This window comes from Oncorhynchus kisutch, linkage group LG6 (assembly GCF_002021735.2).
Source record: "Oncorhynchus kisutch isolate 150728-3 linkage group LG6, Okis_V2, whole genome shotgun sequence".
Lineage (NCBI taxonomy): Eukaryota > Metazoa > Chordata > Actinopteri > Salmoniformes > Salmonidae > Oncorhynchus > Oncorhynchus kisutch.
In genome coordinates, this window is record NC_034179.2 from 56935478 (window position 1) to 56962188 (window position 26711).

Below are 26711 nucleotides of genomic sequence, written 5' to 3' on the forward strand. Positions count from 1 at the left end.
AAAATCTCCCCATTTCTGTTCTTTCTCCTAATTCACACTAAGGCCTGCACCCAAAAATATTACCCTCCTTAGTATATGTGGTTTTGGATCATATGTTGATATGTTGTCATCAGAGATCCGCAGTGTGAAGGAGCTTCCTGCTGGGAAGATGGCCCACGTCCTGTCCTCTCCTCTGTGGAAGCCTGTCTTCAGACACGGACTCATTGAATCTCCCCACGTCCACACAGATGAGGTATGGTGTACGACCACTGAGTCCGTGTTTATATTTGTATATACCTCTCACTCCATAGCTGAATGCCAATGCATAAATGCAGGTCACATCATATTGTTGCAGCCACAGAATGAAATAGAAAAGTATTTGATTGTATATGTGTGGTTACTGCACTTTCTAATATTCTCTCTTGCTCTGTGAATCAGGTGAAGACATGCCAGCCAGGTTGTTCTGATTGTTTCATGAGATTCTGTGACGACTTTGGTCACTGGAACCCGACAGAGGAGCCACTAGACAGCAGGACTCAGTTGATGAAAAGCCTCATGCTGGCCTGCAAGAAGCAGCCAATTAGGAACGAGATAGTTGCGGGGTGGAAGGCTGACATGGCGGTGAATGCCATCTTTGCAGCCATGATTTACCATACGCCAGCCCTCAACCAAGCTCTCAGGATCTATGGTAAATGGAATAATTAGATTGAGTGATTGAATTTATTTGATAATTACAATAATGGCGCCATGTTAACCTCACCCCTATTAACTTTTTCTAAAGCAGGATGCCTTTTCACATTTTCTAAATGTCCATATAATCTTCTCCGCATTGTGCTACACAATAACCTTACGCAAAATGTGCTGTGGCATTTGAACATCTCAAAGCTGCGTTATGTTTCTTTCAATGAGAAAAGCATTTCCTTTTAGTCTGTTCAACAGTATTGAGACTATCACAGAACTTGATTGATAGATCCATGACTCTGCGAACGACGCAGTACCTGCAGTGAGAAACTGTCAAGGGCTTGAGGTGCTCAACATCAGCTTTTAGGCTGGTGTTAAGGCCCCCATTAATCTGAGATTGATCCATTATTTGAAGAATCTCACTCAAATTATACACTAAAGTATTACCCTCCCTAGTCCCTAGTATATTTGGTTTTGGATCATATGTGATATGTTGTCGTCAGAGATCCACAGTGTGAAGGAGCTTCCCATTAGTCTGAGATTGATCCATTATTTGAAGAATCTCACTCAAATTATACACCAAAGTATTGCAGGTCTGACATCCAGGACACGGCGATATCAGGCAGGCCGCAGGCCGTCACTGTGAACTTATAGCCCCACTCGTTGTTGCTGCTGTCTGAGTGGAACAGGAACTGCAGCTGGGGTCCAGCCTCAAACGTCACCTTCTGTGGAGCAAACAACACAATGGAGAACTGTCATTACCACAGACAGGGGACAAGATGACAATTCATAGGTTATAACTGTCCAATTATCAATTCACCATGTGTTTTCTTAGTAAACACCTAGTACTTTTCAACATTTTCTTTGTGACACACAGAAGAGTCCTGTCACATGGCTGAAAATACTTTCTTTGTGACGCTTTCAGATCGCAGAAATCCCCTCAGAGCAGTTCTGTTGCTGGATCTGGAACGGTTGGAATGATATCACTATTGTGGACTTTACATTTAAGTGACTTGATGTTCCTACACCTAATGACTAACAAGGTCTCTCAGATTACAGAGAACAGATTATTTATTTATATCCAATCATAAACATGGGAAGATTCTGCATTCGTCCATCTCACCTCCCTAAAAACAGCCAGGGGACAGAGTCATGTCTTTTGGCTTAACAGGGAGGTGGAGATGACGTGCAAAAATGAAAATGGTGGGCCTTCCGAGTGGCACAGCGGTCTAAGGCACTGCATCGCAGTGCTTGAGGCATCACTACAGACCCGGGTTTGATCCTGGGCTGTGTCGCAGACGGACGCGACATCTAGAGTTTTCTTTCCTCTCGACTAAGTTCCTTCCTCCTACATAACTACCTTTATTACAAGAGGAGTATTCAATATTTACAGACTTGGGGTGAAAAATGTATTTATTATTATTATCATTTATTTTTTTACATTTTGTTCTGTGCGATGCTCTTATATGGATGTTTAGAAAGCGGGATAGGCGTACTGGTGGCCAGTGAGAATAGGACGCTAATCCCTATCATGGTTGTTATGTGCTCAGCGCTGTTGTTGATATCCACTGTTTTAACCAGATTCACATTTGTTTAATTTGGGTAGTGAATTGACTAAAATGTTCCTTCACCCCCCCCCCCCCCCCTTTTATGTACTAGTAGCCAGCCAGGGTGGTCAGGCGAGTCTGAGTGAAGACTTTGTGCAGGTCTTCTCACTGGCTGAGAGCATCAAAACATGGATGGTGAGTGTCTTTTGAGTGAATCATTAAACTCAAATGATCCCTTTGATTGGTTCATTGGCTATACAATTTCATACGGCAATTGAATTATATTTCTATGGGAAATGAACCTAGAAACTGCATATACACACAGCCACACAGAAGACAAATAACACACAATCAAAGGCCCCTATCAGTGGTGTGAGTGTGTTGTGTTCTGTTGTTTTCAGTTGGAGATGAAGCAGCGGTATCTGGTGGGCAAAATGAATGTCTCTGAGGAGGAGAAGGAGGAGGGCCACTGTGAAGTAACCATGGATGGTCTTGGTGAGCACTACAACCCTTCTGATTTGTATTTTAAACGTACTGATTCAAATATCTTAACTAGAATCATGCATATTAATGGACAAATGCTTCAAATCTCTCCCTCCTGCCACTTCCTTCTCCTCTAGCTGAGATGGTCCTTGGGAAGGCCAATCTTTTGTTGAGATTCCCCCCCAGTGGCGCTTCTTCTCGCTTGGACACCGACTTCTCCAGGGTAGCAGAGGGCAGCGCTGTCCTCCTCCGCTCCACCTCCATATCAGAGGGGGACTTCCAGCCGAGCACCTCGTTGGGAACCCAGTCCTCCCAGGCAGCAGGCTCTGAGATGGGGGGCTGTGAGGCGAGGTCTGGAGCTGTGGGCACAGTGCCTGGACCAGGCTGCCCTCATTCTTTCAGGGTCCATCCCCAAGGTTCGACAGCTTCTGACCCAGGGCCGGGCCCATCCAGCCAGGGCCTCCTGGGATCCACAGAGAGCCTGTCTTACCAGCCAGGGGCAGCAGAGCCTGCCTCCCCCTCCACCTTCCCCCGGAAGGCTCCCTCCTTCAGCCGGGGCCGCCTCCGCCTCCTCTCCTTGCGCTCCGTGGAAGAGCCTCGCTCTGCCCCCTCTATCAAGGAACGCTACCCTCTCCTCAAACACATCATCAACTTCATGAAGGACCAGACACTGACTACTGTCAGGTATGTGTCACTGTCATCCACACACTGGGCACTGGAAGGCTTAATTGTTTGGCTTTGTTGATTAGGAAGCAGTGATTTCCTTTTACTCATTTATAGATGTGTTATTCTATTGTCGTTCTTAAACTATTAGATTCAACAGACTTGCTCTCTAGAGCCAATGTTGTGATTGATGTTTTGCTAAGCCTTTTGTTTTTGTGTGCGTATTTATGTTTATCTACCTGTGCAGTGTCCGGCAGACGCTGTCCTTGAACAAGGCCCAGGCTCAGAGTGTGTGTAAGGTACTGGAGACGGTGCAGCAGTGTTTACTGTCCCTGGGGAAACCACACCTCTTCCAGGCCCCCTGCATTCTGTTCCTACAGGAACTGCTGGCCTGCCAGAAAGACTTCACCAGGTCCGTCTGACCCTATCACATTTTTTATCATGTGTAATGTAGCTGTCATAAAGGCTTCATGATTGCATGCATAACGGTCTGATTGAGATCCACTGATTTGTATTGATATAATGATCTATTCCCACCTTATTTTCCTGTTAAGACACTCATTCAGGGTTTGTTTTCCCTGGGCAGTTATTTCTCCCAGTTGTCTGGAAGTGGGCAGGAGCTGAGAGAGAAGGTGAGGAGGTCCTACCATCGACTAGTCCTCATGCTGGTGGAGGCAGTACAAGGCTTCAGCAGTCTCAACGAGAAGTATGTATTCATTAATCCCTGTTCAGTTGAAAATCTGCTGCATAGAGAGACATAACGTGTCATAAGCCTGTGTTATAATAGTTATACTGGTCGGCTGTGTTGCTGTGCCAGTTATTACACAGCGTTTGTGAGTATAGAGAAAGTAAGTGAAACCCATTCTGCTCTCTCCTCCCGTCTCCCATTAAATGTGCTGATTGATAACTCATTTGTGTTCTTCCCTTCCCCTCCCCAGGGTCCTGCTGCCTGCCCTTTCCTGTGTTCAGACATGCCTGCTGCATCTCCTGGACATGAGCTGGGAGGTGCAGGACCTCCCCCTGTTCCTCCAGATCAAACTACCTGACCTCCTCCTCACCATGTCCCAGGAGAACATCAGCGTGCACGACATTGCCATCAGGTACTGTCCGAGAAGAGCGAGAGGAATGGTGCCAACTAGTGGTGTGGAGTGGTGGCGCTATTTACTAGCATTTCACCAAGGGTTCAACTACTCTATCTTCATAATATATGCCACATAACGTACATTGTTTTGCATTAGACACAACCGCCTTCTTCATGCGCTACAAGACTTGAGTGTTGTGGCCTGTAAAAGAGATCTACTATCAGTTTTTATTTGAAGACCATGCTCCGCTAGATATTAGCCAGACAAAAAGGGTAGGATATCACCTGAAGGTAACGTGTTACCTAAATGTGAGAAAATGGCCGCCTCATCTTCCACCCTGTCTGATTTTTGTCCCCAGTCAGTGGACGGAGGAGGATGAGATAGCAGACTACAAGAAGAACCGGGACTGGATGGACGAGTGTGTGGACGGGATGTTTGAGAAGTGGTATGACAAGATTGACGAGGAGGGTTCCATGGAGGACAGGAGAAAGGTAGATTGGACTCGGACCTATTAATCCCTAATACTCAATCCCTAGTCCCTACCCCCTCCGGCACCCGTGTAGATCTGAGCGTATCGGATAACGTTCCATTTTGATTTCCATCACTTTTTGACCGCTCCGCTTTTGATTTGAACAAAAGTTTTTATACGTGGTAGATGTGGTCAGAAAGAGACTATCTGGAGCTCAATGCCAAAACATTTCAAAGATAAATGGTTGAGTTAGATATATAATTTAAAAGCCTCGGAACACGGTTGTCAAACAGGGTGGGTGTCATTGTGGGATAAATAAGATGCATGACTAATGAAAATACAGACTGGTCAATTCAATTCCACTAAATTATGCAAATGTACCTATTGACGGATAAGCATGACTGGTCAAATTTAACTGTTAACATCCCTACTGCGTGGTCATGTGCTTAGTTCCTTATTTGATTCAAATAAAAACAGACAACACCTTCTGCCATAACCTCCCGTCATAGTCGGTATTTTAAGGCGGTAGCTGATCCACAAACATCCGGGATCTCTGCAGTATGAATAATTCTTTGGCAAACATTTACTCATAGTCTTCTTCTGAAAACCATCTCCTAATCTCTGATATATTATGTGGTCACTTGTAAAATAGCAAGGGAAAATTGCCATGTGAAGAATACGTAGCTGGTGTTACACATTTATCCTGAACAGGGTTCTTTCAGGACCCCAGAGATATAGAATGGCCGTGATGGGGAAGTTAGGAATTTAACAAAAATGTCAATTCTAATTACAATTTTGTCATTGAAATGCATTGAGGACAATTGGAATTAGAATTTCAGTTTACCACTTGAATTGTAATGGAATTGACCCCAACCATGTCCATGATATTGTCCAAAAGCTTGAGGTAGTTAACCCTCCCTGTCCTCAGATGCACATGTTCATAGCTCGTTATTGCGACCTGCTCAACGTGGTGATCTCCTGTGATGGCTGTGAGAGGATGGCCCCCTGGCACCGGTACCGCTGTCTGCAGTGTATGGACATGGACCTGTGCAAGACCTGCTTCCTCAGTGAGTACACACACACTCCCATTGCACACACACACACACACACCCTACATGTGTAGAGCTTGACCTGAAGTGTCTTGTACGTTCTCACGTTGAAGCTTAAACAACAGTTGCATCTTTCCTCAAAACTACCTGAACCGTCTCTGTGTGTATCTAGGTGGTGCCAAACCCGAGGGTCACGAGGACGACCATGAGATGGTGAACATGGAGTATGCGTGTGACCACTGCCAGGGCCTCATTGTGGGCAGCAGGATTAACTGTAATGTCTGTGAAGACTTTGACCTCTGCTTCGGCTGCTACAATGCCAAGAAATACCCCGACAGGTAACATACTAACACATTTTTGTTTTCGGAAACACTTAAGGTATAACGCTAAAAGCATGTATGAGGCTTTATAATGTATTTTAATGAGGCTTATTATATGTTACGTCTCTATCTAATCGATCTAAAACCTGCTAAAGCTGATACATCTTCCTCAGTAGAATTGACTGCGGCGATAATGCACAGGTACTGCAGCAGCTTACCGTCTCTCAACCTGTCTCTCGTTTTTCCTTCATGTCGTCCTCCAGTCACCTCCCGACCCATCGGATCACCGTCTGTCCCATGGTGACCATCAGGATCAGTGACCGCCACCGTCTCATCCAGCCCTACATCCACAACTACTCCTGGCTGCTGTTTGCTGCCTTGGCCCTGTACACCTCAGGTAAGCGTGCTCAACTCTTAAAAATGAAAGGGAGCTTCAAGTCAATAGTCTGTCACAAAACAATGACGACATGGGACCAGCACTCAACTTGATGGAGTTGTAATTGTCATTGAAAAGTATTTGTTTCTTTTCTTTACACCTCAGACCTGAGCAGCGAGAGACAGCAGGAGGGGGAGCCTCTGGGGCCAGACACCCTGACCCAGGCCTCCGCCCTGCAGACACGCTGCTCGCAGCTCATTACCGAGTGCCTGCTCAAGGGACAGACTGGCAAAGGTAGGCCTGTATATCTTGTAGTGATGGGGAGGGAAATTATACAGTTACATATCGCAACTTGTTCGGGTTTCTATTGAATCATTCCATCTCTGTGTGTGTGTGCAGGTCTGCGGTCCTCTGCCCTGCTGTCCCTGCTGGCCTCTAATGAGTCAGAGAGTGAGCTGTGTCCTGAGTCACCCTCCCAGGAGCTCAGCATCAACACCACCACAGAAGACACATCCTCTCTGCCTGGCTCCACCACTGCTATCTGCTCACCACTGCCCTCTAGGGACAAGGTGAGTTACTAGACCCTGGCCTGGAGCCAGGGTTCCATATTGTGTCCCTACTCCTTGTAAAATGTCTGTTTTTACCGATGTGATTCTGCTTCAGAATCCATTTCCCCCTGCAGCTGTTCACTTCTACTGCTCCAATACACCACCACACACTGACGATCCTTCTTCTGTTTGTCCATCAGAGTAAAGCCCAGGGGAAGGAGAAAGGGAAGGAGAAGGAGGTGCAGTCTCCCCCTGCTGCCCTGGAGGTGTGCTCCACGTCAGAGGGAGAAGGAGGACAGGAGAAGGGGAAGAAGAAGCTGGTGAAGCAGGACACCCTAGACTCGTCCAGCCTCAGCCAGACCCCGTCTCTGTCCAGCGAGGGAACACTCTCTCCCGTGGTCAGAGGTGAGGAGGGAAGGACCAGCCTTGTGCTTTTCTAATCACCCCCCCCCCCCATGGAATTTAGTAGTCACTTTGAATCCAATTCAATTGAATGTGTGTCAGACCATTGTTAGCATTCATCACCAATTGGTGAAATGGTACAAGAATGTTGCGCATGTCTTATAGCTGAATTGGATGTTGGTTAAGTCATCCTGTCCACCGACCTGTTTGAATGAGTGTGTCAGTCGGTATCACAGCATTCATCCATCCATCTTTGTCCATGACTGCTGCGCCTAATCTAGTCTGGAGATGAAGCTAAGTTAACCTTTGCCTTAACCTTTGCCTGTTTCCCTGTATCCCCCAGCTCCAGAGTCGATCTCAGAGACCATCACCTCTCCAACGCCTGAGGACATAGAAGAGATGAGAGAGATGATGAAGGAGAGGGATGAGAAGATGGAGAAGATGGCCAAGGTGCCCATCCAGGAGCATGTGTTTGCAGAGTGCTCCAGAGAGAGGATCCTTGGGCTGCTAGCTGCCATGCTGCCTCCAGCCAAACCTGTAAGATGGTTGTACTACAAGATAGCAGCAGAAGCTAGGAAGTCCATACTGAGTCTATGAAGTGCCTTCAGTTGTATTGTTCTGAATAGCCAAGGGGGCTCAGAGCCACCGTTCTTTAAGTTCAAGCGGTCACTTAAGTTGCCCTGTACAACGGTTACTATGCAAGGCAATATTGTTCCTACAGTTATTACTGTATAGTTACCGCTGTAACTATTTATCCTTTGACCTCTGACCTCTTGCATCTCCCCCCTCCCCCAGGGCTCCACCCTTGCTCTGTCCAGCCTGAGCCCCATCCTGCCCCAGCTCTTCAGGGTGGTCATCTCCAATGCCGGGTGTCTGAACGAGACCTACCACCTGACCCTTGGTCTCCTGGGGCAGCTGCTGCTGAGGATACCACCCCTGGAGGCGGACGTGGCCGTCAGAGAGGCCCTAGCCGATAAGTACGAGCTGCTCACCCCTGGAGAGGGGGCTGCCTCCGGGGCTGACACACAGGGCTGGAAGACCACCCAGCTACTTTTCAGCCTGGGGGCTGTCTGTCTGGACAGGTAAACAATGACACCATAGACATGCACCACAGTGAACCGGAGAGTGGAACAGGACATCCAGTAGATCTAGATGTGCATTCAACTAGGGAAATAGTTTGCAAACGTTAGCTAATGTTGGCTAACATTTGTTTTGTGTTACCCGCCAACATTCGCTAACGTTAGCAAACAATATAGAAGGTAGTGTGTGGCGAATGTAAATGTTTGTTTCGGTCTAAACTGACGCTGTAAATAATCAGGTGGCCATGTAGGCTGTCTGTTACATGTAGTAGGAATGGCAAGGTCCTAGAATATTGCCACAAAGCAAATCCTTACAAAAAGGAGTTATTTTGCAGCTCACAGTAACATTTTCGATTGTTAATTCAAATCGTTCAACTGAAATTTTCCTAAGTTTGCCGCAGATTTGACTGTGTTGCTTGACAATTATTCTAATGCCATTGTTGTAAAGACATCTCTTCTCCCGCTCTCTTCTTTGTTGTCATATAGGACGCATCTAAGTCTGAAGAGGTTGCTTGACAGTCATTGTTATGATGATGTCACTAGATATATTTTCTCTCTCTTTTGAAATATAGTCGTATAGGTCTGGACTGGGCGTGTTCGGTGGCTGATATCCTGCGGAGCCTGAACGCCTGTCCCCAGTGGAGTGTTGTCATAGCAGCCTTCACTGACCACTGTGTCCGGCAACTACCACAAACGCTCAAACGCACCAACCTCTTCACCCTGCTGGTGCTGGTCGGCTTCCCTGAGGTACTGACTAATTCAGCTACTATTTTTATGGAATCGGTTAGGTAGTTTAGACAGCACACTACAGCTCACTATCGCGTCCACATTCCATTCCCACAGGGGGAAGCAACAACCTTGTCCAGGTGCTGATCCTGGTTGATAAGCACATCAGGTGCTGCCAATTAGGGTGATCATCTGTCAGTGTCCCAGCTTGCAAGCCATGAGGCTGCTGGGTTTGTTTGTTGGCTGTGAGGCCTTTTATTCAATTTTATTAGCCTGTTTTGTAGTTTTCCTGTTTGCGTATATTTGTTTCCGTCACCATCTGACCATAATAATCTGCTTGGGCTCGCAGACTCAAAAGAGTCAAGACAAAGCTGGCCCTGGTCCTAAGGTAAGGTTGCTGTCTCCCTGGGCACATGTGCATCCAGCACGGTCCTCAAACGTTGATTTCTCACATGAATTCAAAAATGTATTCAGTTTACAGACCAGTTAACTAGGCCTAAGACTCCTGGACATAACAAGTGCAACAATATTAGCAGGCTAGTTAATCAGTGTTGTAAGACTTTTTGGATGACATAGGCCAAAACAAACTGCAAATGCATCCAATGAGTTTGTAGTCACAAGCTTGATGTAGTAATTATGTGAAAGGAATATGAATACAATATAGGGTGTAATCATTAGTCCAACAGTTTCTATCTATCTACAGTGAGGGAAAAAAGTATTTGATCCCCTGCTGATTTTGTACGTTTGCCCACTGACAAAGAAATGATCAGTCTATAATTTTAATGGTAGGTTTATTTGAACAGTGAGAGACAGAATAACAACAAAATAATCCAGAAAAAAGCATGTCAAAAATGTTAGAAATGGATTTGCATTTTAATGAGGGAAATAAGTATTTGACCCCTCTGCAAAACATGACTTAGTACTTGGTGGCAAAACCCTTGTTGGCAATCCCAGAGGTCACCAGGTTTGCAGTAGATCTTCTCCAAGTCATTAAGATTTCGAGGCTGACGGTTGGCAACTCGAACCTTCAGCTCCCTCCACAGATTTTCTATGGGATTAAGGTCTGGAGACTTGCTAGGCCACTCCAGGACCTTAATGTGCTTCTTCTTGAGCCACTCCTTTGTTGCCTTGGCTGTGTGTTTTGGGTCATTGTCATGCTGGAATACCCATCCACGACCCATTATCAATGCCCTGCCTGAGGGAAGGAGGTTCTCACCCAAGATTTGATGGTACATGGCCCTGTCCATCGTCCCTTTGATGCAGTGAAGTTGTCCTGTCGCCTTAGTAGAAAAACACCCCCAAAGCATAATATTTCCACCTCCATGTTTGACGGTGGGGATGGTGTTCTTGGGGTCATAGGCAGCATTCCTCCTCCTCCAAACACAGCGAATTGAGTTGATGCCAAAGAGCTCAATTTTGGTCTCATCTGACCACAACACTTTCACCCAGTTGTCCTCTGAATCATTCAGATGTTAATTGGCAAACTTCAGACGGGCATGTATATGTGCTTTCTTGAGCAGGGGGACCTTGCGGGCGCTGCAGGATTTCAAGTCCTTCACGGCATATTGTGTTACCAATTGTTTTCTTTTTGACTGTGGTCCCAGCTGCCTTGAGATCATTGACAAGATCCTCCCGTGTAGTTCTGGGCTGAATCCTCACCGTTCTCATGATCCTTGCAACTCCATGAGGTGAGATCTTGCATGGAGCCCCAGGCCGAGGGAGATTGACAGTTATTTTGTGTTTCTTCCATTTGCGAATAATAGCACCAACTGTTGTCACCTTCTCACCAAGCTGCTTTGTGATGGTCTTGTAGCTCATTCCAGCCTTATGTAGGTCTACAATCTTGTCCCTGACATCCTTGGAGAGCTCTTTGGTCTTGGCCATGTTGGAGAGTTTGGAATCTGATTGATTGATTGCTTCTGTGGACAAGTGCCTTTTGTACAGGTAACAAGCTGAGATTAGGGCCACTCCCTTTAAGTGTTTGCTCCTGATCTTAGCTCGTTACCTTTATAAAAGACACCTGGGAGCCAGAAATCTTTCTGATTGAGAGGGGGTCAAATACTTATTTCTCTCATTAAAATGCAAATCAATTTATAAAATTTTTGACATGCGTTTTTCTATTCTGTCTCTCACTGTTCAAATAAACCTACCATTAAAATTATAGACTGATAATTTCTTTGTCAGTGGGCAAATGTACAAAATCAGCAGGGGAATCAAATACTTTTTTCCCTCACTGTATCTAACATGAATTTCTATTGGACAAATTCAGATATGTTTATCCCCGTTTTGTTCCGTTTGCTTCTATTTAAGAAACGTTTTTCAACAGAATCGCCTGTATGTATACACCCCTGATCACATTCAAACACAGTTCACTTTCATAGCAGCCACATACAAACAGCATGATCCCTTTGACTGTTGTATAATTCCTTCTCGCATCTATGCGCTCTTCTCTCACCTTTTCCCTTCACTTGTGGACAGTGCACAACACATCAGCTGCCTGTGACCAGGCACAAAACCTTTCCAAGCCAAACCTTTATCATAATCGCTACACACAGCCTATATCGTTGTCACCCTATTACAGTCATAGTCAACATAGCTACTTGAACTAATGCATTAGCAAACCCGCTACAATCATGCAGTACAGTCAGCAGCAAGCAGTTTAACAGCTACAGCAGGGGGCCCCGGTGGCAATAAATTAATAAAACCAAAAGTTTACCTTGACTTGGAAGAGTTCCAGTGTTGGATAGCCATATCCCGCTAACTAACACAACATTCCTCTCTGTTTGAGTTGAGTGTTTGAGTAGGCTGAACTAGCTCGCTGCATTCGCTAGCTAAGTAAGTGAAATTGTGAAAAATACAACAAAATACAGCTAACTCTATTGCTTCTCCTTCATTTTTGAAGAATTTCATTTGTTAAAAACTGTTCAACTATCTTTCAACTACTCACTACACTGTAGTGCTAGCTAGCTGTAGATTATGCTTTCAGTACTAGATTCATTCTCTGATCCTTTGATTAGATGGACAACATGTCAGTTCATTTTTATTTATTTTATTTATTTTACCTTTATTTAACCAGGTAGGCAAGTTGAGAACAAGTTCTCATTTACAATTGCGACCTGGCCAAGATAAAGCAAAGCAGTTCGACAGATACAACGACACAGAGTTACACATGGAGTAAAAACAAACATACAGTCAATAATGCAGTATAAACAAGTCTATATACAATGTGAGCAAATGAGGTGAGAAGGGAGGTAAAGGCAAAAAAGGCCATGATGGCAAAGTAAATACAATATAGCAAATAAAATACTGGAATGGTAGTTTTGCAATGGAAGAATGTGCAAAGTAGAAATAAAAATAATGGGGTGCAAAGGAGCAAAATAAATAAATAAATAAAAATTAAATACAGTTGGGAAAGAGGTAGTTGTTTGGGCTAAATTGTAGGTGGGCTATGTACAGGTGCAGTAATCTGTGAGCTGCTCTGACAGTTGGTGCTTAAAGCTAGTGAGGGAGATAAGTGTTTCCAGTTTGAGATTTTTGTAGTTCGTTCCAGTCATTGGCAGCAGAGAACTGGAAGGAGAGGCGGCCAAAGAAAGAATTGGTTTTGGGGGTGACTAGAGAGATATACCTGCTGGAGCGTGTGCTACAGGTGGGAGATGCTATGGTGACCAGCGAGCTGAGATAAGGGGGGACTTTACCTAGCAGGGTCTTGTAGATGACATGGAGCCAGTGGGTTTGGCGACGAGTATGAAGCGAGGGCCAGCCAACGAGAGCGTACAGGTCACAATGGTGGGTAGTATATGGGGCTTTGGTGATAAAACGGATTGCACTGTGATAGACTGCATCCAATTTGTTGAGTAGGGTATTGGAGGCTATTTTGTAAATGACATCGCCAAAGTCGAGGATTGGTAGGATGGTCAGTTTTACAAGGGTATGTTTGGCAGCATGAGTGAAGGATGCTTTGTTGCGAAATAGGTTGCGAAATAGGTTGCCAAAGATTTAACTTTGGATTGGAGATGTTTGATATGGGTCTGGAAGGAGAGTTTACAGTCTAACCAGACACCTAAGTATTTGTAGTTGTCCACGTATTCTAAGTCAGAGCCGTCCAGAGTAGTGATGTTGGACAGGCGGGTAGGTGCAGGTACCGATCGGTTGAAGAGCATGCATTTAGTTTTACTTGTATTTAAGAGCAATTGGAGGCCACGGAAGGAGAGTTGTATGGCATTGAAGCTTGCCTGGAGGGTTGTTAACACAGTTTCCAAAGAAGGGCCGGAAGTATACAGAATGGTGTCGTCTGCGTAGAGGTGGATCAGGGACTCACCAGCAGCAAGAGCGACCTCATTGATGTATACAGAGAAGAGAGTCGGTCCAAGAATTGAACCCTGTGGCACCCCCATAGAGACTGCCAGAGGTCCGGACAGCAGACCCTCCGATTTGACACACTGAACTCTATCAGAGAAGTAGTTGGTGAACCAGGCGAGGCAATCATTTGAGAAACCAAGGCTGTCGAGTCTGCCGATGAGGATATGGTGATTGACAGAGTCGAAAGCCTTGGCCAGATCAATGAATACGGCTGCACAGTAATGTTTCTTATCGATGGCGGTTAAGATATCGTTTAGGACCTTGAGCGTGGCTGAGGTGCACCCATGACCAGCTCTGAAACCAGATTGCATAGCAGAGAAGGTATGGTGAGATTCGAAATGGTCGGTAATCTGTTTGTTGACTTGGCTTTCGAAGACCTTAGAAAGGCACGGTAGGATAGATATAGGTCTGTAGCAGTTTGGGTCAAGAGTGTCCCCCCCTTTGAAGAGGGGGATGACCGCAGCTGCTTTCCAATCTTTGGGAATCTCAGACGACACGAAAGAGAGGTTGAACAGGCTAGTAATAGGGGTGGCAACAATTTCGGCAGATAATTTTAGAAAGAAAGGGTCCAGATTGTCTAGCCCGGCTGATTTGTAGGGGTCCAGATTTTGCAGCTCTTTCAGAACATCAGCTGAATGGATTTGGGAGAAGGAGAAATGGGGAAGGCTTGGGCGAGTTGCTGTTGGGGGTGCAGTGCTGTTGTCCGGGGTAGGAGTAGCCAGGTGGAAAGCATGGCCAGCCGTAGAAAAATGCTTATTGAAATTCTCAATTATGGTGGATTTATCAGTGGTAACAGTGTTTCCTATCTTCAGTGCAGTGGGCAGCTGGGAGGAGGTGTTCTTATTCTCCATGGACTTTACAGTGTCCCAGAACTTTCATGCTGCAAGAACTCTAATAAGTTGGAGGACATCCTCCGGAAATGGTCATAATTACTGTGTAAGTCTATAGAAGGGGGATGAAAATCACGAGCCTCCTAGGTTTTGTATTTAAGTCAATGTACCCAGAGGAGGACGGAAACTAGCTGTCCTCCGGCTACATAATGATGCTACCCTACAGAGTGCTGTTGAAGCTACTGTTGACCTTCATTGTGAACAGTGTGTTTAAATCAATTATTTGGTAGCTTAAATACAACTAATATATATATCGAAAAAGGTTTACTTTTTTTGTGTTTCACTATTTTCATTTTTATGAAATCCACTGGAGATGATTGTCCTCCCCTTCCTCCTGATGAGCATCCAATGCTATATACCTATATACTATTGACAATTTACTGGAACTTAATCTAAAATCTAATTTTATTCCTTGCATGCTTTGTAAACAACAGGTGTAGACTAACAGTGAAATGCTTACTTACGGGCCCATCCCAACAATGCAGAGAGAAAGAGAATTGAGAAATTTTAGAAAAGTAATAACACGTAATAATAAATACACAATGAGTAACGATAACTTTGCTATATACACGGGGTACCAGTACCGAGTCTATGTGCAGGGGTACAATGTAATTGAATTAGATATGTACATATAACTAGAAATAGAGTGACTAGGCAACAGGATCGATAATAAACAGTAGCAGCAGCAAACCGTGTATTCGAGAAGTATTCAGACCTCTTGCCTTTTCCCACATTTTCCCACGTTACAGCGTTATTCTAAAATGGATTTAATAAAAACAAATCCTCCTCAATCTACACACAATACCCCATTGACAAAGTGATAACAGGTTTTAGATTTTTTTTGCAAATTTCTTAAAAATACAAAGGGGGGGACTATTTAATCCTTTTTAGAATAAGGCTGTAACGTAACAAAATGTGGAAAAACTCAAGGGGTCTGAATACTTTCCAAATACACTGTATGTGATGAGTCAAAAGTTAGTCTGGGTAAACTTTAACTATTTAGCAGACGTATTGCTTAGGGGTAGAGGCTGTTCAGGGTCCTGTTGGTTCCAGTGCATTGGTACTGCTTGCTGTGTGGTGTCAGAGAGAACAGTCTATGACTTGGGTGGATGGAGTCTTTGACAGTTTTTAGGGCATTCTTCTCGAGGTCCTGAATGGCAGGGAGCTCGGCCCCGGTGATGTACTGGGCCGTATGCAATACCCTCTGTAGTGCCTTTGCTGTCAGATACCAAGCAGTTTCCACCAATCGGTGAGGCAGCCAGTCAAGATGCTCTCAAATGGTGAAGCTGTGGAACTTTTTATGGATCTGAGGGCCCGTGCCAAATCTTTTCAGCCTCCTGAGGGAGAAGAAGCGTGCCCTCTTCACGACTGGGTTGGTTTGTATGGACCATGATACAGTCGATCTTTAGTGATGTTGACACCGAGGAACTTGAAGCTCCCGGCCTGTGCTCGGACCTCTGTTTCCTGTAGTCCACGATCACCGCGATTGTCTGGCTGACATTGAGGGAGAGATTGTTGTCCTGGCACCATACTGCTAGGTCTCTGACCTCCTCCCTATAGGCTGTCTCGTCGTAGTCAGTGATCAGGCCTACCACCATTGTCTTCAGCAAACTTGATGATGGTGTTGGCGTCTTCGTACTGCATCACTCAACCTGCTGCTGTCTCCTCCACTAGTCCACCATTCAAGGGGCTTGAAGACCTTCTGCCCTGCACTGTTGTGCCCTCGGTCTGACCCTGGCTCTTTCTGCTATCCTAGGTGCTGTGTATGGGCACCCAGTCAGTGTTCATAGACAATGCCAACGAGCAGCATCATATGATACTACTCAAGCACTTCACCGAGAAGAACCACGCTGCTGTGGTGGATGTCAAGACCCGCAAGAGAAAGACAGGTGAGAGGACGGACTGTCACAAAGTTAATTTCATACATTTTGCTCATGGTGCACATAGTAGAGCTGTATTTTAAACCCTCACACATTTGTGTGTCTGTTTTGATGTTTTTATACTGCTGCAACCAAATTGCCCAGCAACGGGACAATAAAGTTTTTCTGAATCTGTATGCCACCCCTCTCCTGTCCTTACAGTGAAGGACTACCAGCTGATCCAGCCGCAGGACTCCAGTGCTACAGGCTCCCACAGCCCAGGGTCCCAGGTCCAGGGCCTAGGTCAGGGTCAGGGACCCCCCCAGGCCCAGCTAACCCGCTACCTCAGTAACTTCACCTCCATCATCAGCCACCTGCTGCAGAGCAGTCAGGACAGCAGCACCCCCGACGCTGTGGAGGCCTCCTGGGTCGTCTCACTCGCCCTCAAGGGCCTCTACAACACACTCAAGGTACCTCAGAAACAAAGCCACCTTTTGGTTATCATCACTCAACTTCTACAGTATGTCCCTTTCTCTCTCTTCAATATGACATTTTATGTTAATCACCTGTGCTGTGTTTTTCTTCTAGATTTTTCGTATTTTTATTGAATGTCCATTTCTGTCTTCTAGTGGTTGACCTTGAAGACTTTGTCTAACATTTCCTGTTGTGTTCCTTCCCTGTAGAAGCACGGCGTTGCTGAGGCCCAGGAGGCCATCCAACAATCCGGTCTGACCCAGCTCCTGGTGAGGAAGTGCAGTAAGGGGACAGGCTTCAGTAAGCTGTGGCTGCTCCGAGACCTGGAGATCCTCTCCATAATGCTCTACTCCTCCAAGAGAGAGATCCACAGCATGGCCCAGGGCCAGGACGGGGAGAGGGAGGAGAAGGAGCAAGACAAGGAACATGACTCGGACCACTCTAGTTGTTGTGCCGACGACCCCGACCCCAACCGGCCTGACCCACTGGAGGGGCTCGACGAAGAGACTAAGATTTGCTTCCAGGTCAGCAGGGATGCCCACATCCTCATTGTACTGTTTTATTTTTTTTAAATCCTACTTCTGACACTAATGTATCGAAGGGCGACAGCCCCTTGGATCTCCGGTCTCGAACCCGGGTTTCCAGTCGGTAGGCAAACTTGTTAACCACTGCTTTAATAGCACTAAACCACTTGGACGAGAAAGTAACTATCTCTCTCTCTGAATTGTAACAATCTCTCTGAATTGTGTCTGTTTCAGATTACCCATGATGCCTTAAACGCGCCCCTGCACATCCTGCGGGCCATGTACGAGCTGCAGATGAAGAGAACGGACTCCTTCTTTCTGGAGGTGCAGAAGAGGTGAGAATTGGATCACGTTCCTGTCATACATTCCTCCATACAAATCAAATCACAATTGAATTTAACAGTCACAACACACTTTACAGAAGTGTAAACAAATATATGCTTCATAAAGAATGTGTTTTGAATACCATTGCACCAATGTCATGTTCATGCCTGACTTGAGTAGCTTTCATCCATCCCAGACAATGTTCTGCTATGACGTTGCATGATGTTGGCTGACTTGGTTGACGACCCGCAGGTTTGATGGAGACGTGATCAAGACGGATGAGACGATTAGGACGCTGGCTCAGAAGTGGCAGCCCACCAAGAGACCTCGCTCTGAGGAGAGGAGCACCAAGGCCGTGGACACTGACATGATCGTCGTGCCCTGTGTGGTGAGAGCACTGCATTACATTTGACGTAGTTTGAAGAATTGGTGTCAGTAAGATAATAGAACCAGTTGATAAATAACCCACTCCCCTTCCCCCCTTCCTATCCCAGTCCAAGCCCAGTCACTGTGAGAAGGCTACGGAGGAGACCACGGTGGTGACTCAGAAGCTGATCACCAACACGGAGACTGACCTCCAGCTGAGCTACGCCAAGCAGCGCCGCACCAAGTCCTCCGCCCTGCTGCACAAGGAGCTGGACGCCCGCAGCAACCGCTCTGTCAGACAGTACCTAGTCAAGGTAGGTGGAGGCGGAGGTCCTGTCTGTCTGGTTCAGTTGGTACTGTAAGAGCATGGCACTAGCTAGCAATGCCAGTGTTATGGGTTCGATTCCTGCAAGGATCACCTATACTAAACGGGCTTGTTTCCCGGACACATATTAAGCCATTGGACATTTTTTTAGGCCAGGACTTGTCTTAATCTGTACCTACTCAAGAAGTATGCAGTCGCTGTACTGCAAGTGGATTTGGATAAAATGGTCTTCTAAATGATATGATGATATCAATATGTTCAGGTGAACCAGGCCATCGCCACCCTGTATGCCCGCCACGTGCTGGCGTCGCTGCTGGCTGACTGGCCCCAGGGGGCGCCACTGAGTGAGGAGGCTCTGGAGCTGAGCGGGGCATCACACATGGCCTACATCCTGGACATGCTGATGCAGCTGGAGGAGAGACCACTCTGGGAGAGGGTAAGTGTGTGGCAGTGGTGTGTGTGTGATGTTTCACACAGGGAGTTATTGAGCTTCCACTCTGGAAACGGGTGAGAGGGGGTGCACCAAATTGTGTGTGAGTGAGTGATATGGAAGTGGGTAGGGTTAACTCATTCCTTTGGTCACCAGATTCTACAGAAAGTGCTGGTTGGCTGCAGCCAGAGCATGCTGGGTAGTTTGTCTCTGACAGCGTGTCAGTTCATGGAGGAGCCTGGCATGGCCGTGCAAGTCCGGGAGTCCAAACACCCCTACGACAACAACACTAACTTTGAGGTGGGTACCACATAGATCTAATTCCCCACTGAGAACTCTTACCACATCTCACTTTCACATGCACACTAAAAAATCTACATGTTTCTCAGTATAGGATATACAGTTGAAGTCGGAAGTTTAGATACACTTAGGTTGGAGTCATTAAAACTCGTTTTTCAACCACTCCACAAATTTCTTGTTAACAAACTATAGATTTGGCAAGTCGCTTAGGACATCTACTTTGCGAATGACAAGTAATTTTTCCAACAATTGTTTACAGATAGATTATTTCACTTATAATTCACTGTATGACAATTCCAGTGGGTCAGAAGTCTACATGCACTAAGTTGACTGTGCCTTTAAACAGCTTGGAAAATTCCAGAAAATGATCATGGCTTTAGAAGCTTCTGATAGGCTAATTGACATAATTTGAGTCAATTGGAAGTTTACCTGTGGATGTATTTCAAGGCCTACCTTCAGGCTCAGTGCCTCTTTGCTTGACATCATGGGAAAATCAAAAGAAGTCATCAAGACCTATCGACATGAAAGGTCCCTCAGCAAGGAAGAAGCCACTGCTCCAAAAACACCATAAAAAAGCCAGACTACGGTTTGCAACTGCACATGGGGACAAAGATTGTACTTTTTAGAGAAATGTCCTCTGTTTGGTCACAATGACCATCGATATGTTTGGAGGAGAAAGGGGAGGGTTGCAAGCCCGAAGAACACCATCCCAACCGTGAAGCACGGGGGTGCCAACATCATGTTGTGGGGGTGCTTTGCTGCAGGAGGGACTGGTGCACTTCACAAAATAGATGGCATCTCAAGACATCAGTTAAAGTTAAAGCTTGGTCGCAAATGGGTTTTCCAAATGGACAATAACCCCATGCATACTTCCAAAGTTGTAGCAAAATGGCTTAAGGAGAACAAAGTCAAGGTATTGGAGTGGCCATCACAAAGCCCTGACCACAATTCTATAGAACAATTGCGGGCAGAACTGAAAAGGCGTGTGCGAACAACGAGGCCTACAAACCTGACTCAGTTACACCAGCTCTGTCCGGGGGAATGAGCCACAATTCACCCAACTTATTGTGGGAAACTTGTAGAAGGCTACCCGAAACGTTTGACCCAAGTTAAGCAATTTAAAGGCAATGCTACCAAATACTAATTGAATGTATGTAAACTTCTGACCAAGTGGGAATGTGATGAAAGAAATAAAAACTGAAATAAATCATTCTCTCGACTACTATTCTGACATTTCACATTCTTAAAATAAATTGGTGATCCTAACTGACCTGAGACAGGGAAGTTTTACTAGGATTAAATGTCAGGAATTGTGAAAAACTGAGTTTAAATGTATTTGGCTAAGGTGTATGTAAACTTCCGACTTCAACTGTATATCAGTATCAATGAGCATTTGCAAGAAAATGATACATAACTTAAAATATAAGCATGTGGAAGTGGTTTTCATTCTTTTGATATTAAGATAATTCCACGCCAGATATGTACTGTGGCTTTCCTGTGTGGCCTACTGGAGGAAGCATGCGTTGGACTAACTGTTCTGCAGCCGGGCAATGATTTTGTAGAGCTTCTTCTCTCTCGTTCTCTCTCTCTCGTTCCCTCTTTCTCTTTCTCTCTCTCTCTCTCTCTCTGTAGGACAAGGTGCACATCCCAGGAGCCATCTACCTATCTGTGAAGTTTGACTCCCGCTGTTACACTGAGGAGGGCTGTGATGAACTTATCATGGGCAGCAGCTCTGACTTTCTCCAGGATCTGCACAACTTCAGCGGCTCCCCACAGAAATGGACTGACTTCGAGATCCCTGGTGAGGGGACAGGGGCATGGAGAGAGGGGGCTGGGAGAGGGACTGTCTGGGAGAGAGGGTCTTGGGACAGGGACTAATGACTGGGAGAGAGAGAGGGGGCTGGAAGAGAGGGGACGGGGAGACTAGGAAAGAGAGAGTGGACTAGGAGTAAGTATGCCACCCAATTAATTGAATTGCTTTGGGGTTGGTATTAAAGATGTTTCCACAATGTGGTTTCTATCTATTCTATCTACATAGTTTCACCACGTGTATGTGTGTGTGTAGTCTCAGGATGTGTTGATTACTGATGTGTGTTGTGTGTTTTCTCCACAGGGGATACTCTGCACTACAGGTTCATCTCAGACATGAGCAACACAGAGTGGGGATACAAATTCACTGTCACTGGGGGACACAGGGGCCGCTTCCAGACAGGTCGGTCTACACACATGCATGTACGCACACTTACATACACACACTGCAGCAGCATTGGGAGAGGGAGACTGATGAACGAAGTGGGCCGGGGCTAGCATCAGCTGAGGACCTGTCACATGTGGTTAAGCTTTTATAATGGGAGTCTAATGCAGCTGACTGAACACACACACACACACACAAGAAGAAGTGCTACTGAGTGCTCTGTCTGATCATAGAGGGAAATAGTTTCTATCCTTTCACGTCTAAATCTCTCTTTGTCTCTTCCTCAAACAGGTTTTGAGATCCTAAAACAAATGTTGGCTGATGACCAAGTGCTCAGCCACCTCCCATTGGCTGACATCTGGGAGTGGCAGGTGGGCGTGGCCTGCCGCCAGACCGGGAACCAAAGACTGAAGGCCATCCACCTGTTGCTCCGCCTCTTGCTGTGTCAATCACAGAGGTGAGACACCGTCCAATGTCCCTGTCCCTCGCATCCATCTTGAACGCATGCACACACACACACAAACTGTATATCCACACAGTACACACACACAAGTAAATACGCACACACACACCTCATTCTGTCACCTGCTCAACGCTTTCAGGACTTCAGGCACTACTTAGCCTAGTTTAGAATCAGGTACCTAAAGTAACAAGCTGGATTCACACTCCCAAATACACGACTCAACCGCACTCTTTGCCTACTAGAACCATAAAGCAAAAAACCTACTGAAGTAAAAAACCTACTGATTAGCAGCTGAAACCATTTAATAGTTTCCTAGGATGATATTCTGGTGACCCCTTTTGTACCCAATTTCAAGGCTCAGTATGAAGATTACAAACACATCTGTATCCTCTGCGTCTGTGTTTCCCCCTAGAGCTAGAGAAAACAGTTTTTGCTTAGAGTATTCCAGAGAAGCCTAATGTCCTGATAGTTGCCATGGAGATGAGGTCACATCTATTGGAGGATTTGCATATTTTCCATGCCGCTGGCCCCGTCTGGCCGTAGTGACATCACCCTGACATAATAGAATACACAATGTGTTATAATAATAATACACGTGATTTAGTAGACGCTTTTATCCAGAGCGACTTACAGACATGCGTGCATACATTTTACGTATGGGTAATCCCAGGAACCGAACCCACTATCCTACAGATGTATGATGTCGCCTAATGGTGAGAACTAACGGAGCTTAACTTGACCCAATTTGCAGGTTCACATCTCACTGAAAAGACACCGTGTGTGTGTGTGTGTGTGTGTGTGTGCTAGTCTCTAACTCTTATATCTGTGTGTGTGTGTGTGTGTGTAGGGGCTGTGAGCTGACCCTGCTGAGGCCTCTATGGCAGCTGTTCATGACCATGGAGAGCGGTCTGAGTCAGGACCCCACCAGTATCACTGTACTGCTGCCCCTACACAGAGCACTCACTGAGCTCTTCTTCATCGCTGAAGCCAGGGCCATGGTGAGAAACACATACACACAGACACACTTGTTGCTGTCCAATTAGAGGACATAACGTTCTATGACGGGAGGGTAGTAAGTAAAAGGTTGTACAGGTTCATACGTAGTTTACTAATTCCCAAAGAGCTCGTCCTTTTTATCAGACATGTCAATGTGAAGAACCAGTTACCAGTCTATGGATAGTGCTGGCACTCTAGATGTGTTAATGCACTTCTCAATATGTGTGTGGTAATCTGTGTTGTCAGCTAGCCTGCCTGTTTCCACCTAGGAAGGTTAATATAGCACTGTCACATAGCCCTGACCCCTCAGTGTGTTATTCAGCCCACCTGTTCACCTGCTGGGCCCAGTCCAGGCCCAGAGCAGCAGGTCTGCCATCTGTCACACAACACAGCCCCTGGCACCTGCTGCCTGGCTGGCACACCACTATTTATTATCTCTCTAGCTTGATGGTGGAGAGAGAGGGATGGATCCTGGGAGGGGGAGAGACAGAATGAAAGAGAGGGTGGAGGAGGAGGAGGGGGAGAGAGCGAGAGGAGAGATGGTGAGGATGAAGCGAGAGAGAGCTGCCCACCTGAAACCTTCAATAGGTGCGTGGGTGACCAGTTGCTCTTTAACCTGCCTTGAATTCTGAATTAAGGAAAGGCGTGCATGTGTTTTGCAGTCCAGCAGGAAATGATCCTTCCAGCTTGGTGTCCCTTAAATTGAGCCAACCACGTCTACATTGTGTTCTGACAGGTGGAGACATTAGTTAATCTTTTCATTTTTTCTTAAAATGAGCTAGTTCAAGACGGAACTGTCACGTCTACTTATTTAAAGATAGATACCCATTCAACCTGACTGGCTATAAAGGCTCTCGACTAGAGTAGTTCCCTCCCATCTCCCCACTGAATGAATGCGGCTTAAGCTGCCAGTCCAACAGTGAAATTACTGAAATGAATGATCTGTTGACTTGTCACAGAGATGGATCTCCACTGCTGGCTGCTGGGGATATGAGAGGAAATTAGTATGTCTGGGTGTCTGTCTGTCTGGTTTGGGCTAATACCTATGGTGGATGTGTTGCTGTTGTTGTTGATCTGTGTGTGTGTGTGGCCTTCAAACTAAGGTTGATGTGTTGTTTTCATGTGGGAGTGTTGTGTGGTTCTACCAGCAGGGAGCAGTAGGAGTTCTCACTAGCACTCACGCAGTCACACTGGGTACCATAGTGATGGCCTGAGATCGACACGGAGTACAGACACTGATTCACCTAAGAGGAACGTGTGTATCTATCCATCGATTTATCCATCCATCCATCTATATACACTACATGACCAAAAGTATGTGCACACCTGCTCATCGAACATCGCAACCGAGAGCAGACGGTTTTTACGCGCTATGCGCTTAAGCACCTGGTGGGCCGTGAGCTTGTGTGGCCTACCATTTCGCGGGTGAGCCATTGTTGCGCCTAAACGGTACCACTTCACAATAACAGTACTTCCAGTTGATTGGGGCAGCTCTAGCAGTGCAGACATTTTACCAACTGACTTGTTGGATATACTGTGTGTATATATACAGTACCAGTCAAAAGTTTTAGAACACTGACTCATTCAAGGGTTTTTATTTTGACTATGTTCTACATTGTAGAATAATAGTGTAGACATGAAAACTATGAAATAACACATATAAAATCATGTAGTAATCAAAAAAGGGTTAAACAAATCTAAATATATTTGAGATTCTTCAAAGTAGCCACCCTTTGCCTTTATGACAGCTTTGCACACTCTTGGCATTCTCTTAACCAGCTTCATGAGGAATGCTTTTCCAACACTCTTGAAAGAGTTCCCACATATGCAGAGCACTTGTTGACTGCTTTTCCTTCACTCTGCTGTCCAACTCATCCCAAACCATCTCAATTGGGTTGAGGTTGGGTGATTGTGGAGGCCAGGTCATCTGATGCAGCACTTCATCACTGTCCTTCTTGGTCAAATAACCCTTACACTGCCTGGTGGTGTGTTTTGGGTCAATATCCTGCTGAAAAACAAATAATATTCCCACAAAGTGCAAACCAGGTGGGATGGCGTATTGCTGCAAAATGCTGTGGTAGCCATGCTGGTTAAGTGTGCCTTGAATTCTAAATAAATCACAGTCAGTGTAACCCGCAAAGCACCATCACACCACCTCATCCATGCTTCACAGTGGAACCACGCATGCAGAGATAATCCGTTGACTTACTCTGCGTCTCACAAAGACACGCCGGTTGGAAACAAAAAATCAAAAATTTGGACTCATCAGACCAAAGGACAGATTTCACCTGATCTAATGTCCATTGCTCGTGTTTCTTGGCCCAATCAAGTCCCTTCTTCTTATTGATGACCTTTAGTAATGGTTTCTTTGCAGCAATTTGACCATGAAGGCCTGATTCACGCAGTCTTCTCTGAACAGTTGATGTTGAGATGTGTGTTACTTGAACTCTGTGAAGCATTTATTTGGGCTGCAATCTGAGGTGCATTTAACTTCAATGAACTTATCCTCGGCAGCAGAGGTAACTGTGGGTTTGCCTTTCCTGTGGCGGTCCTCATGAAAGCCAGTTTCATCATTGCGCTTGATGGTTTTTGCGACTGCACTTGAAGAAACTTTCTTCAAAAAGTTATTGAAATGTTCCATATTGACTGACCTTCATGCATTAAAGTAATGATGGACTGTCGTTTCTCTTTGCCTATTTGAGCTGTTCTTTCCATAATATGGACTTGGTCTTTTGCCAAATAGGGCTATCTTCTGGTTACCACCTCTACCTTCTCACACCACAACTGATTGGCTCAAACGCATAAAATAATACAAAATCCACAAATTAACTTTTAACAAGCCACACCAGTTAATTGAAATGCATTCCAGGTGACTGCCGCATAAAGCTGGTTGAGAGAATGCCAAGAGTGTGCAAAGCTGTCATCAAGGCCGAGTCTCAAATCTAAAATATATTTTGTTAGAATCATGTAGTAAACAAAAAGATGTTATGTGTGGTATTTCATAGTTTTGATGTCTTCACTATTAATCTACAATGTAGAAAATAGTAAAAAATAATAAAAAAGCCTTGAACGAGTAGCTGTGTCCAAACTTTTGACTGGTACTGTATATAATCCATCTCTCTCTGTATAATCAACCCACAGAAAAATACTTGTTTTTTTTACAAACACTCTCACAAACACCTAAATGTGTTTGTTTGCTGCAAAGCCTATTTGCTGCTGACTCACTCTCCATATCTGAACTGGTGGGTAGTGAAGTGTTGTGTTCTGCGAAAGAACAGAGGAGGAGGGGCATCCCAGAGGTGTGCAGGGCCTTGTCATACATATTGCACACTATTGTGTGTCCCAAAAATGAGCCCCACTAACCTTGCCACCACCACTGAAAAAATCAGAGGGGAAACACTGACCATAGCCTCAGCATGCACTAGTCTGTGTGTTTTGTGTGTGTGTGTCTAAACCTTAGACAAACCTTAGACTCTGTTCTACTATGACACACACACACACATACACTTACACAAAGAGAGAGATCGACACATTCACACCCTGACAATATATTATACAGATGTCTATGCTCAGACCAGACTACAGGAGTTGTGAAGGTGTAATAGATACGTCATCACCTTTGTCCTAAAAATAATTATGAGCATTGAATCTGCTTTGTCAGTGTGTTGACGAATGGGGCAGTTCCCAGTAAGGTGATGACATACAGCGTAGTTCACAGTTCCATGTTGACACCTGATGCCGCGAGCGCGGCGTGCTGTTGTACATGTTGACGTGTCAGGTTTCAGAGCCTTTACTTGTATTAG

The 26711-nt window shown here is 45.5% G+C and overlaps 1 protein-coding gene across 4 annotated transcripts in view; it reads left to right on the forward strand.

The window, feature by feature from the left end:
* Nucleotides 1-26711, forward strand: part of zzef1 (zinc finger, ZZ-type with EF hand domain 1) — a 54567-nt gene that overhangs the window by 15575 nt on the left and 12281 nt on the right. For 3 of the 4 annotated variants that reach the window (XM_020486015.2, XM_031826995.1, XM_031826996.1), the window contains exons 25-54: nt 114-232; nt 418-667; nt 2320-2402; nt 2609-2702; nt 2828-3374; nt 3601-3765; nt 3940-4059; nt 4292-4453; nt 4794-4926; nt 5833-5971; nt 6126-6291; nt 6537-6670; nt 6815-6943; nt 7049-7218; nt 7398-7602; nt 7943-8136; nt 8395-8681; nt 9251-9425; nt 16410-16542; nt 16735-16982; nt 17196-17510; nt 17745-17845; nt 18087-18222; nt 18329-18514; nt 18788-18961; nt 19112-19255; nt 20888-21056; nt 21369-21467; nt 21741-21906; nt 22760-22910. In XM_020486015.2, coding sequence (XP_020341604.1) covers nt 114-232; nt 418-667; nt 2320-2402; nt 2609-2702; nt 2828-3374; nt 3601-3765; nt 3940-4059; nt 4292-4453; nt 4794-4926; nt 5833-5971; nt 6126-6291; nt 6537-6670; nt 6815-6943; nt 7049-7218; nt 7398-7602; nt 7943-8136; nt 8395-8681; nt 9251-9425; nt 16410-16542; nt 16735-16982; nt 17196-17510; nt 17745-17845; nt 18087-18222; nt 18329-18514; nt 18788-18961; nt 19112-19255; nt 20888-21056; nt 21369-21467; nt 21741-21906; nt 22760-22910 — 5294 coding nt within the window. The remainder of the gene's footprint in view (nt 1-113; nt 233-417; nt 668-2319; nt 2403-2608; nt 2703-2827; nt 3375-3600; nt 3766-3939; nt 4060-4291; nt 4454-4793; nt 4927-5832; nt 5972-6125; nt 6292-6536; nt 6671-6814; nt 6944-7048; nt 7219-7397; nt 7603-7942; nt 8137-8394; nt 8682-9250; nt 9426-16409; nt 16543-16734; nt 16983-17195; nt 17511-17744; nt 17846-18086; nt 18223-18328; nt 18515-18787; nt 18962-19111; nt 19256-20887; nt 21057-21368; nt 21468-21740; nt 21907-22759; nt 22911-26711) is intronic. The other variant, XM_031826994.1, reaches the window with a different exon arrangement.